At 35.5% G+C, this 15,779-nt stretch overlaps 1 protein-coding gene across 1 annotated transcript in view; it reads left to right on the top strand.

The window, feature by feature from the left end:
• The first annotated feature begins 3,418 nt into the window (after positions 1-3,418).
• Positions 3,419-15,779, top strand: part of LOC724518 (serine-rich adhesin for platelets) — a 114,726-nt gene continuing 102,365 nt past the window's right edge. Inside the window, exon 1 of the mRNA XM_026441673.1 lies at positions 3,419-4,292. Within this exon, the coding sequence (XP_026297458.1) occupies positions 4,001-4,292 (292 nt within the window). The 5' untranslated portion in view covers positions 3,419-4,000. The remainder of the gene's footprint in view (positions 4,293-15,779) is intronic.

Below are 15,779 nucleotides of genomic sequence, written 5' to 3'. Positions count from 1 at the left end.
ATATACTAATATTCTTTTTAGCTCAGGATTTTCAGGTTTAACCCTTTCCATGCTCATTGCCAGTATTTCATTCACGTGCCCAGGTGTTACTTGGATGAGAGAAAGGCAATGGGCATGATGATCATAGTTCATAAATTTTTAATAATTTCTCAGCGACTGACGATGAGTTAGCGTATCGTGCACGACGTATTTTCCATATTGTGTGTATGGTTAGGCTATGGAATTGCGTCGTTTCATCCATCATACATTATATAACTATAAGACATACTTAAAATATTCACGATTATAATCTCATTACAATCTCCAATGTGAACAACTTATATCACAATTCTTTGGTAATTTACTTTGATGATTTAATTATCCTGAAAGCCACGTCCTTTCGTTATTGAACATTCATGATTTAGATACGTTTTTATCTCATTTCACGCAATGGTCGCCAGCCATCGTCAGTCGATTTCAGTGAAAATGGTACGTAAAGTTAGAGTGTGAGAGTAGCGTGCCAAGCTCGGGTGTCGGAGGCGTCCCGGGACGCTTTCCCTAGTGTAGGCTTTTGCGCCCGAGCATTATGCGTGAGAATCGTAGAACGAGTGTGTTGGTGTGCCTGTTTTGCCATTTTTTTAAATATAGGCTTAGGTAGGATAGGTAGTATACTTCTGGTGTGCTTCTGTTTATAATTATAAGCAGGCAGGGCCGGGCAGGTTGTCACAGTCTCTGTTCGGGTAGGCGCGTTCTCGCGTGACAACCTGTTTCAGGGAATACAATTTGAGAAATCGAGGGTGAAGCTGAGACGAATGGAGAACAATATCATTCGTCTCTGGCTTTGCTCATCGATTTTTCGAATTTCCGCGGTCGCGATCGCGAAACAAATTTCGAAAAACGAACGTTGCGCTCGAGATTCTGCGCGTGTACGATCGATGATCTTTAAGATCGTTGATCGTCCATGCGCACTTAGCTTCCGCGACTTAGCCTTTTTTTTTTCTTTTTTTCTTTGATTTGCGATCAGTGAATCTCGAGCCTAGATTTAAGTTTCAGCGGGCATCGCGCCCGAAGGAGGAAGACCGAAGAGGCCTCGACAAACTGTCGCGAAGAGGGGCTGCAACGAATGGTCTCTCATTTTTTGGATCTTGCCTGGGTCCAAAGAATGGGAAATCATTGTTATTACTTTATCACTGTGCTCGTTTTAGCAATATGTAGTAAATGTGTTGTCTGGCCGATTGTTTGTCGGCTCACTGCATCCAGTCATCATGGGCATCGCGATTTTTTTTTTTTTATTAGTGTTGCGATTGATCAATAACGGGTTGAATTAGAGTTGCGTCCTAATTTTCGCGTTTCTTTATCAGATGCGTTAAAATAAGAATCGCGTTGGGATTATTAAATATCGCGGTTTTTGTTTATTATAATTTTTTATAAAATAGTATTGATATTTGAACCATTTGTTATTAGATTCTTTATTTTAATAGTAATTGTCTAGTCATATAAAAGTAATGATTTTTATTAAATTTGTTTTATACATTTGCGTTGATTAAATAATCGCGTTTGTTCAAATAGTGTTGCGAATATTGAATGCCCAATTATTTCTTCCACTGAAATTGTGGAAGTATTCATATTCCTGAATCACTTTAAGTGGCTAAAAAAAGCTGCAAGAGTGATATATCAGCAGTCAAGGAGACTGCATTGAATTTCTCGCGTTTATTATGTTGCGTTATTAAAATTTGAGTGCATAGAGTAGTATTACGTAAATGATTCATTGTTTGCGGGAATTTTCCAATTTTTTTTTTATTTTTTTTTGTCAGCTGTAAATTAATTAATATTGCAAATATAACAAAGCACTCATCGTGGTTTATTTAAAAATGTTTCGTTATCGAATGGAAGGTATTTTTATTTTAGTAGCCCTTCTGGTTACTAAATTCTTTTCTTTTTCAGCATCCTTTATTATATTTTGCATTTGTTGCAAAAAATATTGGTATGTATATATTGCTATATTTTATCTTCATTATTGGTTAATGATTTTTCTACAATAAATTTAAATTCTTTTTATTAAATTTTTTAAAATCAATAATGGTGAATATTCATTATAAAACTTACTTTTTTATACTATTTGAGATTACAGTGTTTCAGTTTTTCTTTTTTTAAACATTACTAATCCTTCAATTAAGTTTGTTTCAGATATATTAATTTTCAGAAAGCTCCAGTTATATATTTCAAGAAATTGTGACATTTGGATTTATCATCAATTAATAAGTAATTATATCTTATGCAATTTTAATTATTTATAATTTGATTTGTTTCAAAAACTATTGTGAAATCAAAATAGGTATTTCTTTCTCTTTTCTTATATTATCATTTTACAAGAAAGAATTCTAAATAAGTCATAGATTCTTATAAAAATATATTTAGATTTTTTATAGGTAGGATAAGTTATATACATGAGTCTGTAACCAATTGAAATAACTAAATACATGTTTTATATAATATATAAAAATATTGCTTAAAATATAAATGCATGATACATGAGATGTGTTAATAATATTGATACTAAAAGTGGTGGTGGTTAATATAAAATATATTTAACTCTGTGTAGAATATATTTCATTTTCTTTGGTTCTTTAATTTCATAATTATCAATATTTTATATTTTCATGATAATGAATGTATAAAATATCGATACATACATAATCTGTAAAATTTTATATAGAATTATTAGAGATAATTATTATTAGAGATTATTATTATAAAATAATTTAATTTTAGGTTTAGATTGTCCTGATTTTTCTTAGAATTTCTTTTGCTGTTTGTTGTAACAATGATTGAACATTTTGCAATTTTACATTAGAAGGAAAATTTATCATTGATTTTAAATAAATTTTTTTGCATAAAAAAGAATAGATAAAATAGATCTTGAGAATTTTTTCTTAACATGTATATAGATATTTTTCAAAGATAAAATATATATAGTTTTTATATTGATTATATCATAGAAATTGTGGAAAACATATGGGAAAGTGTGCTTTTGTCGAGGTCGGTATTTCAGAACAATGAGATAAAATTCCGTAAGATGTCGTGTTTATTCCGTACTTCATAACCGACGTGATCTTTTCTTACTCGATAACTATAGCTGGTGCTAAAATTTATTTTATAGTTAGTTTAATTTATTTAGATTTAAAGTAAATTGAAAGTTTTGATTTTAAATTTAAAATTATAAGCGATTTGTTTATTTTAAAAAAAAAAAATCATTATTTTCCGTGGACATTATCGTATATCGATAAAAAAAATTTTCCTAACTATTTTATCGATCTCGCTCGTTAGATCTCGTTAGTATAAGAAAATTACTGAAGATGGCTGATACGAAGCGTCGCAAAAGGCGCCATCGGCGCGTTCGAAATGAATGGGAGTGTACCAGAGAACGGTCGGCGACACGGCGGCAGACCGGCCGGCACTTCGTGTACCGTCGTCGCGTCGTACGGACGTGTTGTTCGTCGTCTTTCTTTCCTTTCGCAAGGATCTCCTAGCAGTATGACACTCGTAATCAAAACTTTACCCGAAAACGTACGTCGATAGTAGTTATTGCCATTCGAAAACGATTCGGTTCTCGTTTAAATAATTAACTCGCGTTAATTTCGCCAAGGAATTCGTATCGTTATATCCAAAGAATGCGATTCGGGAAAAAAGAGATTCGAACGATGATTCGGAAGTGAATGGAAGAACAGTGTCTTTTATCTATAATTAAGTGTAAAGTGCCTGTAGAGAATTATCTTATTTAAAATAAAAAGTATCGAAGATGGAGCCGCGATATTCATCGGAAAGAGTCCGGTTTTTAATAACCGCCAGATGTCCCTCTCTCGGTTGGATCACTGGCGGGAACGATCGTTTCATAAGCGTCGCGAACTTGTGACGGTTGACCGGTGGTGTCGGTCTCGGCGTTCGAGTGTTCCAAATCCTATTCTTTCGGGTTCCAGTGTTATGTGTGAATGTGCCGACTTGATTTCGGGTTTGAGAAATCATGCCGTTCGTGCTACGAAGAGTGGAGCCGCGTTTCTTGTGCCGCGGACACGTGCCGGAGGGATCGACTGCCCAGGGTTGGCCGGTGGGCGCCGAATTGGAGGCGGTGGCGAACGGCGCGCTGACCACCTCGTTGAAGCAACTCGCCTCGCTGCTCACCATCGCCGAGGACATCTTTGCGGAACTGACTGCCGAGTTGACCGCTGTTGCCGATCGGAGCAGCAATCTGCGCCAAAGGATAGACAAGGTCGAGGAGCGTCTCGCCACCGTCGACCCGAAGAAAGTACCAGTCCGTGAGTACCTACCCACTTGCTTATACCTTCGCTCGCTTCTGCATTTCCGCTCACCGCCTTATCGATGCAACGCACAAGCGGCTCGTTGTGCGAGATTGAAGCCGGTTGAATGTCGGTGTATAAAAGGTTAAACGTTTTAGAACATGATATTAATTTTAAAGAATTCAATGAAACGAATTTTCGAACAACGATTTTTTCTCATCTATTATAACGTATGTAATAATCTTTTGTCATATTCGAATATTCAATATTTAGGAAATTTATTTATTTATTTTTATCTGAAAGATATAAGAAACGTTAGTTCGATGAATTCTCGAGATTCGCGGAATATATTTAAATCGAAAGTGAATCGGTCGTGAGATAATTTTGAGGTTCATTCAACCGCGAAACATTCATTCATCCTGACCTGACGATATCGAAATATTTGATTTGTGCCGAACGATAAGCGATACTTTATGTTACACGTAAACGTTGTATAGATATCCTATACGCGCTCGAACAGCTTTGAAGTTAAGTATCACTTCAGTTTGTGTTTCGTGCACGGTTATTCTTTATCGAGAGGAAGCTTTAAACGTCGCGTCGTAAAGTCGAGTGTTAACTGTTGATCTGTATTTTGGCGATGAGATAGCGTGTTAAGGTTATCCGGAAAGTTCACGTCGAATTTTAGGTAAATAAGGTAAATTAGATAACAAGTAAGCGAGATAGATAGACAGTAACCAAGATTGATTGAATTTTTATTTGGATAGAAATTTTGATATTTTTTAATATTGGGATTCTTGTGATTTTTTGTGCGAATTATTTTTTTGACTGTAGTTTTTTTTTTTTTATTTTGGAATAAATATAAGAATACATTTTATAGAATAATTTAATAGTTACAGTATAATTATGATCAGAATATTACAATTTTATTCTCTAATTCTATAATATTTTTTTCAAAATTATCGGATATATGAAATAAAAATCAAATTCAATTCGATTCAGAAATTACGATACGGAAATCATTAAATGTACTAAAATTCTACTTCAATTATTCCTTGAATCATTATCAATTACGATCTAATTAATTAAAATAAAAAATAATTTATTATCCGGGAAAAATATTTTCTCGTTCTCGAAATTCGTCTATTCGATTTATTAAAAGAATTGATTACTTCTGCGCGATAGACTTCAATTAGAATTCACCATTGTGTTTCGTGTTATACACGAAACGTCAATTACTTTTTCATCTCACAAAATCATTCCCTCTTCGTTATCGTGCATCGAGGATTGATTTAATAAAAACTAAATTAAATACACGTGAAACTTTTCAAAGATATATAAATCCATACCTCGGTAAAATAAATTGAATCCAATTATAAAACTGAATATTATTTTATACGGTAATTATATTTGCATAGAATAGGTAAACATTGGAATTTAAAAAGAAAGAAACAGTAAATCATTTTTCAAAATTTTTATCGATATAAAAAAATAAGCTTAACTTAAATTTTTTTTGAATTCTAACTTCTTCAAAAATTCTATTTTTCAAAATTTTACAAAATTTTGTCATATTTTAATTTAATATTAGCCTATAATATTTTTGAGATATAATAAAACTTTAGCTATTTTTATTAGTATTTTTTATTCGACAATTTAATTTTTTCCAGTCCTATTTATTTCAAAAAAAATAAAAATTCGAGAATAATTTTGATAAACAGTTTCTTTTGTGAGAGAAAAAAAAAAAAGAAAGAAAGAAAGAAAGAAATAAAAAGAGAAAAGGAACAGGTTTGAAGATCTTAGAATAATACACACGTAAACTTTTCAGGTCGTCGATTTCACTTTTAACACAGGTGTAATGTTTAGGCAGAATCAATAAAAGACACAATGAAACATTTCGTTTTCTCTCGAACAATTTTAACGTCGTATCTGAACTCTTTGCGCAATCGACTTGTTCACCTTTTTTTTCGATAACTTATCTTCGAATTTTAAAATAATTCAACGGAGCCAATAGATTCAACGAATTTTCCATCTAAACTCATTTGTCATTTCTTACACTTATTCTATTTGCATTTACATCGAAACCTCACGATAGATATTGTATTTTAAAAATTGAACAATTAAAATACAAATAACAATTACTTCTCTATCAGATCTAGAATCTGAGAAAGAAAAGTACATTCCAGATGGTACATTTAATTTTTCCAAAAATGTACGCGCTTTAAATCTTCATTTTTTCACGAATAATCTTAAAAAAAAATTCTAATTTATCCTGCAAATAACAACACTTACATAACATTCCATTGGATCTCGTGGTACTCTATTGGCCCTCCACACCAGATCGTAGAAATATTTCTCTGGACGCGAGCCACGTCTTTGGGAAGCGTCTTTATTATCCGAGGCAAAGAATCGTCGAAGGGAGAGCACGGTTCGTGCACAATGCGTTCAAAGTGCACGGAACGGGCGGCCTTCCTCTTCCAAACTCTCGCCAGTTTCGAACCTTTCCCTATTCGCCTATTCTCGTGGATCCGTCTTATTAACATTCCATTCGCCGATGCGAACGCATCACCGACGTAACTTCGATTGGCGTGTTTTTCCCCCCCGCGGTCCTTTCTTTCTTCCTGCCATACCTAGAACTGTACTTCCTGTAACCTGAAAAAAATTACCATTATTTCTTTCTGGAAAATTATTATTACAATCTCGAGGAAGATTCGATTCTTTTTATCTACAGATAAATCTAAGTAACTTTATATGATACGAAAATGAAAGAAACTGGTGTTTTATTTCATCCAACGCTTCTCTTCTTACTTATCTTCAAGAATTTTTGAAACAAATTCAGATACAGATGAAAACAAACACAAAAATATCAATAACTTCAATTACTCGCGAGCCATTCAAGTCAACACAGAGTTTCTCTCGCATCCCCAACGTAAACCGACACTTTTGTGTACCAGATTTTACGTTCATCACCCCTTCGAATCTATTAACACCAAGCGTTTCGAAATCCCATCGCCGCAAGCACCATAAGAGAACCATAAGATTCCGAGGCGGAAAGATAAGAATGTCGGATGGGAGGAGGAGGAGGAGGAGGCTCGAGGAATGAGCGGAGAGGGGTGAGGAAAGAGAGAGAGAGAGAAGAGAAGAGGGATGAAGAAGAAGGGGGAAGCGAGGGGATGGGAGAGATGTATCGTGGAGACCCACATTACGGGGAAAACGCTCCGGGTTACCTGGCGTACCGTGGGAAACGGACCGTCGTCGCCGAAAGCGAGTTTCACCTGAGGAGGACGAAGGATTAGCCCGACGCTCATGCCTCCTCGATCCTCCACAAAGAATCCCTTGTTCCGTTTTCTCTCTCTCTCTCTCTCTCTCGAGCTTGGGAAGGATAAGGAAGGAATCACAGCTTCCGTCGTGTAAAACCGCCACTCCTCGCAACAAGACAAGGGATATAATAATTATCGGGGAAGTTGATCCCGTTGCAGTTAATCTAAGCGAGGAGGAAGGATCTCTACGCTATTGTTGTTCGTCTCGAAAGTGAATTCTCGTGTCGGATTTGATAGTTCGTGGTCGGAAAATATATAATGGGGAGAGAAGAAAATATATCATGCTCGAGATTGTTTCAAAGATGAATAATATTTGAACTGATGAATAAAATCGGAGAGGATCGATTCATTTGAATATCTTCATTTATTTTATAAGATAATTCGATTGTTCGAAAGTGAATTCTCGTCGGATTTGAGGATAGTTCGTGGTCGGAAAATATATAATGGGAGAGAAGAAAATATATCATGCTCGAGATTGTTTTAGAGATGAATAATATTTGAACGAACTGATGAATAAAATCGGGGAGGATCGATTCATTTAAATATCTTCATTTATTTTATAAGATAATTCGATTGCTCGAAAGTGAATTCTCGTGTCGGATTTGAGGATAGTTCGTGGTCGGAAAATATATAATGGGGAGAGAAGAAATATATATTTCGAGATTGTTTCAGAGATGAATAATATTTGAACTGATGAATAAAATCGGAGAGGATCGATTAATTTGAATATCTTCATTTATTTTATAAGATAATTCGATTGCTCGAAAGTGAATTCTCGTGTCGGATTTGAGGATAGTTCGTGGTCGGAAAATATATAATGGGGAGAGAAGAAATATATATTTCGAGATTGTTTCAGAGATGAATAATATTTGAACTGATGAATAAAATCGGAGAGGATCGATTAATTTGAATATCTTCATTTATTTTATAAGATAATTCGATTGCTCGAAAGTGAATTCTCGTCGGATTTGAGGATAGTTCGTGGTCGGAAAATATATCATGCTCGAGATTGTTTCAGAGCTGAATAATATTTGAACTGATGAATAAAATCGGAGAGGATCGATTAATTTGAATATCTTCATTTATTTTATAAAATAATTCGATTGCTTTGGTATGATAATAATAGAAATCTACGTTGTATCTGTACGGTATTGCAAAATTTCGCGAGGAGAAAATCTCTATCTCCAGATCCCCGTCCGGGGTTTCGTAACTAACTCTCTCGTTGTGGAGAAACACTCGAAGCGTAACAGGTTCGTTAGTAGCATCGTTGTTCCAGCTACGGCCATTTCAACCAACGTTCAACCGCGACATTACCGTTTTAATTAAAGACACCTTCCTTCGAACGATCACTCTTCTCCTTAACCATTATTCATTTCCTCGGAACTTTGAAACGCACCGAAAGGGATATTAGAAAAAAAGAAAGAAAGAAAAAAAGAAACGAATAAAATATTATTTAGACAAACGAATCACTCTCCATCTGCTTATTCCTCGAAAGTAATTATGAAACACATTGAGCAATGAAAAGAGCGGGAAAGAAAAAGTATTATTTTATTTCCGAGACATATATATACCTTTCTCAAACTGCCAACTCTTCTTCTCTTAACCGTTACCTTATTCCTCCAGCGAGTAACTTTCGAAGCGTATCGAAAGGATTCTAAAAAAAAGAAAAAAATATATATTTAACACAAACATTGTAAATTTTCGGATCCGGTTGGCAGAACGATGAACTCTGGCCATACCTCTCCTCCTCCAACGATAACCTCGCCACCGTAGTCACGCTACCCGCTCCACCCGCCCCCCTGCATCCTCTCCTAAACGCGCGCCGAACCGAGGAAGCACGTGGTTTCGTTCCGCCAGGTTTCGAGCGTGTCCTGCCCTCGAAATACGATCTACAGTACAGATCCTCCACGTATGGTCCTTCGTTCCTCCTCCTCCTTGCTCCTTGCCTTCCTCTCGTCGCGCCACCAAGCCTTTCTCCAACCGTGCCCTTTATTTCTCTCTCCTTCTCTTCATCTCTCTCTTTCTCTCTCTGGCCAGAGTGAAAGATCGAACACCCTCGACCGTGCGAGGTATTACCATATTACCGTTCGAGCATATCAGCCGCGTATTACCATACACGACTGTATCCAGTAACAGCTCGAGGCGTTTCTGTGTTGCGACGCGGAACGCACGGCCTAGACGAGGCTGTAAAAAGACGGCGGTAGGGCTTCCATCGGCAAACAGCTGAGGCTTCTCCCTACGGTCAGGGCCCCTAACCCCGAGGGATCGCTCGAGTCGTGTCCCTCGGGCGCCTCTTTTCAGACGTTTGGGGGCCGCCGGAGCGGACAGCTGACTGTGGTGCGGTGCAAGCCCAGGTAGACGTTCAGCTGGACGTTCGTCTCTCTTCCCTGCCTCCCTTTAACGCAACTTCAACGGGTGGTTAAATCAATTTTTGTTGCAAGATCGTACGAGATTATGGTTGCATATATTATATCATCGGTGGTGCGAGAATGGAATGATAAATTTCCAAATTTTTCTTCCACGTGTGATAAATAATAATCCAAAATTTTCTCCTCTCCGTGTGTTTCTAGTTCAAAATTTAAGGTTGGTTGAGAAACGCTGTTATACAGAGCGCAAGGATTCTTTTAAATGGAATGACAAATTTCCAAATTTTTCTTCCACGTGTGATAAATAATAATCCAAAATTTTCTCCTCTCAGTGTGTTTCTAGCTCAAAATTTAAGGTTGGTTGAGAAACGCTGTTATACAGAGCGCAAGGATTCTTTTAAATGGAATGATAAATTTCCAAATTTTTCTTCCACGTGTGATAAATAATAATCCAAAATTTTCTCCTCTCAGTGTGTTTCTAGCTCAAAATTTAAAGTTGATTGAGAAACGCTGTTATACAGAGCGCAAGGATTCTTTTAAAAAGCTCTCCCCGAGATCGGCGCTTTAGTTTTCGAGATATTTGGGGGAAAAATGGATACGCTTACTTATCTTCGGATTTGAACGAGATAAGCGTTCGCGAGAGAAGTTAAGCAGATCGTTTTAATTGAATCAGGAGTCGCGAGGCGTAAATCGTTCCTCGGTTCGACTTTGACGCGGCAATCGGTCAACGATTGTGTCCGACCGGTTAATTAAATCTTGATAGAGTGGCACGTCGTAATTTCTCAAGCGTAAGTTGGAGTTAGTACAGGCTTTGTTCTTCTTGTGGATTTTTTCTTGGGGAAATAATTGATATACACCTTGGTGGTAGTATAAATTAATAGAAAATGCTTATTGTAATGTCATATTGTTGTCTCGAGTTAATTGGCGCATGATATTTGTACTTATTAGAAATAATTAAAATATGACGTAGTAAGCTTTTCATTTTTTTTTAAATATCAATTTAGAAGATCTGAAAAATGGATGATATTTGAAAAACTCAAAGGAGATCGATTTTTATTGTAGATTTGTCGTCGAATATTTAAATTCGGTTTAATGAAAAGTAGAAAAATTACAATTAAAAAAAGAAGAAGAAGAAGAAGAAAAATGGTGGGAACATTCCAAGGAACGTTTCAACGTTCATAAAATTGCGATACACCGCGGCTCGAAAGTATCGACAGCCTTGAACCCTCGTATAGGCAGGTAACCTCGTGAAGGGTATCGTGAGCTGTGGTGAAATCGCGATTTATGTCCACATAGGGAATATGGTGTTTGGAGGGAAGAATATGCCGGTATAAACATATCGTTTAGCTTGTTTGTCGGCTTCGTATTAGCATAAAGTTGCGTGTCCTGCTCTTGCTTTGCATCTTCTGAGAGGCCTGTTCCTCTCCTCTCTTTCCCAATGCGTTGCAAAGTTATTTAAGCTCAGCTTAGTGGCTGTGCAAGTATACTTAGGCGAATGTTTCGAGTAAATAGAAGATTATCTTCGAAATTTAAAGTAACAGGTTTATTTAAAAGGCGTGTAATAATCCTCCCTTCCTTTTCATATTCTTCTATACTCTTTTCGTTATTCCACACTTATTCCGACTTCAACAAATTGGGTTAGCGAAATTTTTATCCGGTTAGAATTAATTAGCATAATTCAAACAGGTTCAACCACTTATATCTTTCTATATTCTATATTCTCATATTTCTACGGATACATAGTTGCGTAAATTATGTGATCGATAAAAATTCCATGCGCAATGTTCTAAATTCAACTTCTTTGCCAAACGAATCGAATCGCCCTTACCTCACCTTCTCTTCCAAAATCTTCTCTTCAACAGAATCTTTTAACAACTTAATATCCTATTTCTAATATCTATTGAACTATTCCTTCTCAAGTCTTCCAACAAACTTTTTCAAACTCCAACGAATCCAACATTCATTTCATCCGTTTTATCCAATGATTCAACAGACACACGAAAGATTGGCAGAAGGAGAATCCTTTTACCACACACATCCTATCCTAAATAGAAGATGAGGAAACCAAGATACACAGCCGTTGGTTGGAGAAATTAAACGGCACGCTCGGATGAAACGGAAATAGAAAGTTCTTGAGAAACTGGCGCGCGAACGTGGCGAGGAGCTCATTCAACATTCCACCCGGAATGAGGCGGCGTTTAATCACGGTTTAAAACGCGTTCGATCATCTCCGTACGCGATCGATAAATGGATATTGCGTAAGGATATCTCGTAATCACGTTGGCCGTTACGTTCACCGTTGTTGTACGGTTTCGTGGTATTTCGTGGTCGTGTTTCGACGAAGCTGCGTTACGCGTAATTGCTATGGCGTAGCCATAGGCGCTGATACAACGCGTGCCCTCCTCGTCCTCGGCCAGGATGGAGGAGACTCTGGAGGAGGAGAGGTATGGCAGATGGCGCGCAATGCCACGTCTCTCGAATTATTAATTTACGCTGAATAAGCCGCCAGCCGAAATTCGTGGTAATTGAAATTACGAGAGGAGAGACAAAGCGGCCCATGTGAAATTGGACCGTGGTGAAATTGATACTTGTCGGTTATTTGTACGACCTGTTTCGGGTTCGATGTTTGAAAATATTATATTATTCGGAGAAGGGGGATTAAGAAAAGGTCGTTTCGTGTCGATTAATTACGATCGTAAGTAATTGTGATTAAATCTGAAGGATAATGGAAATGAAGGTTTAAGAGGAGTTTAATTTTTGAAGCGATTTTATATACTACTCGAATGTAAATGTGCGATTTATGGAAGGAAAGAGTTGTAATCGAAATTCAATTATTTTAATTCTAATTTTTCTATTCTTTTAATCTTTAGATGCGATCAAATGAAATTTCGAAAAGTTTATGTCAGGATTGCTTTCAAATTTCTTTCTTCTTTCGTAATGTAATACAATTTCGTTTGAAATATTTCATTTCTTTGCGAATTCTCTACGTAATCATTCTCTTTTTTAGAAGAAAGTTATTCTGCCTATGCAAGTAGATTTCTCAATTTCAATAAATTTCAAATACCTATCTTTATTTCTTGGTTATAATTAAATTTTCTTTAGACGAAATATTTTATATTCGAAGAGAATCATTTTCATTTCAATCTTTTCACACATTCATTTCCTTGATAATAAACGAGTATAGATATTCATTTTCTTCAATCGTTCAGTCTCCGCGAATTTCTTTCTATTTACACATTTTCTTAACACGCGCGTCGACTTCTTTTCAAAATGAAAGAAAATGCGTTTCAAACAGAGAATCATCTCTCAACGATCTCGATAATTCCTCTCCAATCCACTATCGCGATACGACGTTGAAGAATTATTTAAGAAATCGATCTCGTGCCAATGAACGATAATAATCGCGTTCGAGTTCTTTTTATCTCTCTTGTTTTCTGCCAATTACAAAAACAAAAAAAAAAAAAAATTCGTACCCGGCACAAATCCTCCGCACAATTTTTCTTCCTCGACTCCCTTCCTCGAAGAGGAGAACGACGGGAGTTCTCTCGATATCGGGAACGAATCGAACGGTTAGAGCGGAGTAATTTTCTTGCGCCTTGCAATCTTGCGAATCCTCGAAACGCGATGGTCTTCTAATTACAGGGATCGAGCGATGGGTGCAATCAGTACGTTTACGTGCAGTTTGCGAATAATTTCTCGAGATGGAGCTGGAAATTCGCGATAATGGAAGGAATTGCAATCTTTCTAGTAGTGTTTCTGAAAAGAGGTTTTTGTTCGATGCAACTATTCTCTCTCTTTCTTTCTCTCTTTTTTTAGAGATGATTTATTACTTGGCAACAATAATAAAATCCTTTGATTACTTTTGATACTTAGATTTTCTTACGAAGAAAAAGTGAAAGGAGATGAGACGAACGATTTTATTATTTTGCAAGGAAGGAGAGTTTTATTTATAAAGAAGAGAAGAGGAGAAAAGATATTTTATTTAATTTATCTTAGCTTAACATAAAATGCTTGCAATTGCAAACGAATCAGCAGATCACTATTAGAATCATTGTGATGAAAGGAGATGAAACGAACGGTTGATTTTATTATTTTGCAAAGAAGAATTTTATTTATAAAGAAGAAAAAAGGATGTAACGTTCGTCTATATTTTATTTAATTTATCTTCGAATTTATAGTAGTTTATTATATTTATATAGTAGTTTAATATAAATGTTTGCAATTGCAAACAAATCAGATCACTATTGGAATTATGATGAAAGGAGATGAGACGAACGGTTGATTTTATTATTTTGCAAAGAAGGAGAGTTTTATTTATAAAGAAAAAGAAAAGGATGTTTAAAAGATATTTTATTTAATTTATCTTCGAATTTATATTAGCTTAACATAAATGTTTGCAATTGCAAACAAATCAAATTACTATTGGAATCATTATAATGAAAGGAGATGAAACGAACGATTGATTTTATTATTTTGCAAAGAAGAGTTTTATTTATAAAGAAGAGAAGAGGATGTCTAAAAGATATTTTATTTAATTTATCTTCGAATTTATAGTAATTTAATATAAATGTTTGCAATTGCAAACGAATCAGCAGATTATTATTGGAATCATTATGATGAAAGGAGATGAAACGAATAGTTGATTTTATTATTTTGGAAAGAAGGAGAGTTTTATTTATAAAAAAAAGAAAAGGATGTCTAAAAGATATTTTATTTAATTTTATTTAATTTATCTTCGAATTTATATTAGCTTAACATAAATGTTTGCAATCAGATCACTATTGGAACTTGGGATGGAATCATTATAATTTTAATTAGGTGTTTTTAATAAAATGAAAAAAACGAAATGTTAATTTTATATTATTTTCGCGAAAATTAACGCCGCATGTCGATTAATCGAGCGGGAAACCTCGGCCAGTGTGTCTGAGTGAGATAGCAGGAGAAAGTAGGTATAATACTTACATGCATCCAGATAACTCGTCGAGAAGAATAACGATGGAGCCATTATATCTAAATTACGCAGTATTGTTGCACAACAAGTAGCTGTTCGGCAAATAACCGAGTAATATTCACATCATGGCAAAATCCCTTCTTCCCTCGTGTGTTCTCGCGTGTTTATCATTTTCTCGTTTTAATATATAACTTATTACGTAGGATATAAATATTACGAAATTCTATATACCTTTTCCCTCTGTATATCTTATGCGAATTATCCATGGAATTAGATCTTGAACATCGCAAATTAATTCTTGATTACGCGCAAAGTTAATCGCTGTAATATGATAATTAGATTATATATATAATAACGTAATAATATTATCATAATTGTTATTACGATGCATTATTTATAACTATCACGATACTAATTATTGTATCGCTAATTATTTAATATAATTTACATATACACTTCTTACCTCACCCTTGCAACGATTTTAAATTATTTGAAAATTACGAAATGGAAAATTTTGATCTCGTTTTCATCGAAAGATACATCTTATTATCGTTTAATAAAAATTCAAAAGATACGATTCGTAACGATTTTAAAAATTTTATGAAATTCGACAAAGTTCGTAAAAAGATTAAGTAAGAAGAAAATATTCACGAAATGCGAGAGGCGCACGTTCGATGTTATTTCCTAACGGGTACTTGGCCATAATGAAACTATACTGTTCTCCGTCGTGTTCTTTTAACTCGAGGGTCTTGGCTGCTGCTCGATTCGGGAGTTGGAAAAGTCAGCTGGTCGATGAGTCGGCCAGAAACCCTTGAAACCAGCGCGAACAATACAAAGCCAGGAGAACAATCGATCGATCGAGCAGCGGCAAGGC

Source organism: Apis mellifera, linkage group LG7 (assembly GCF_003254395.2).
Source record: "Apis mellifera strain DH4 linkage group LG7, Amel_HAv3.1, whole genome shotgun sequence".
In the NCBI taxonomy this organism is placed as follows: Eukaryota; Metazoa; Arthropoda; class Insecta; order Hymenoptera; family Apidae; genus Apis; species Apis mellifera.
This window is presented reverse-complemented; position numbering and strand designations above follow the sequence as displayed.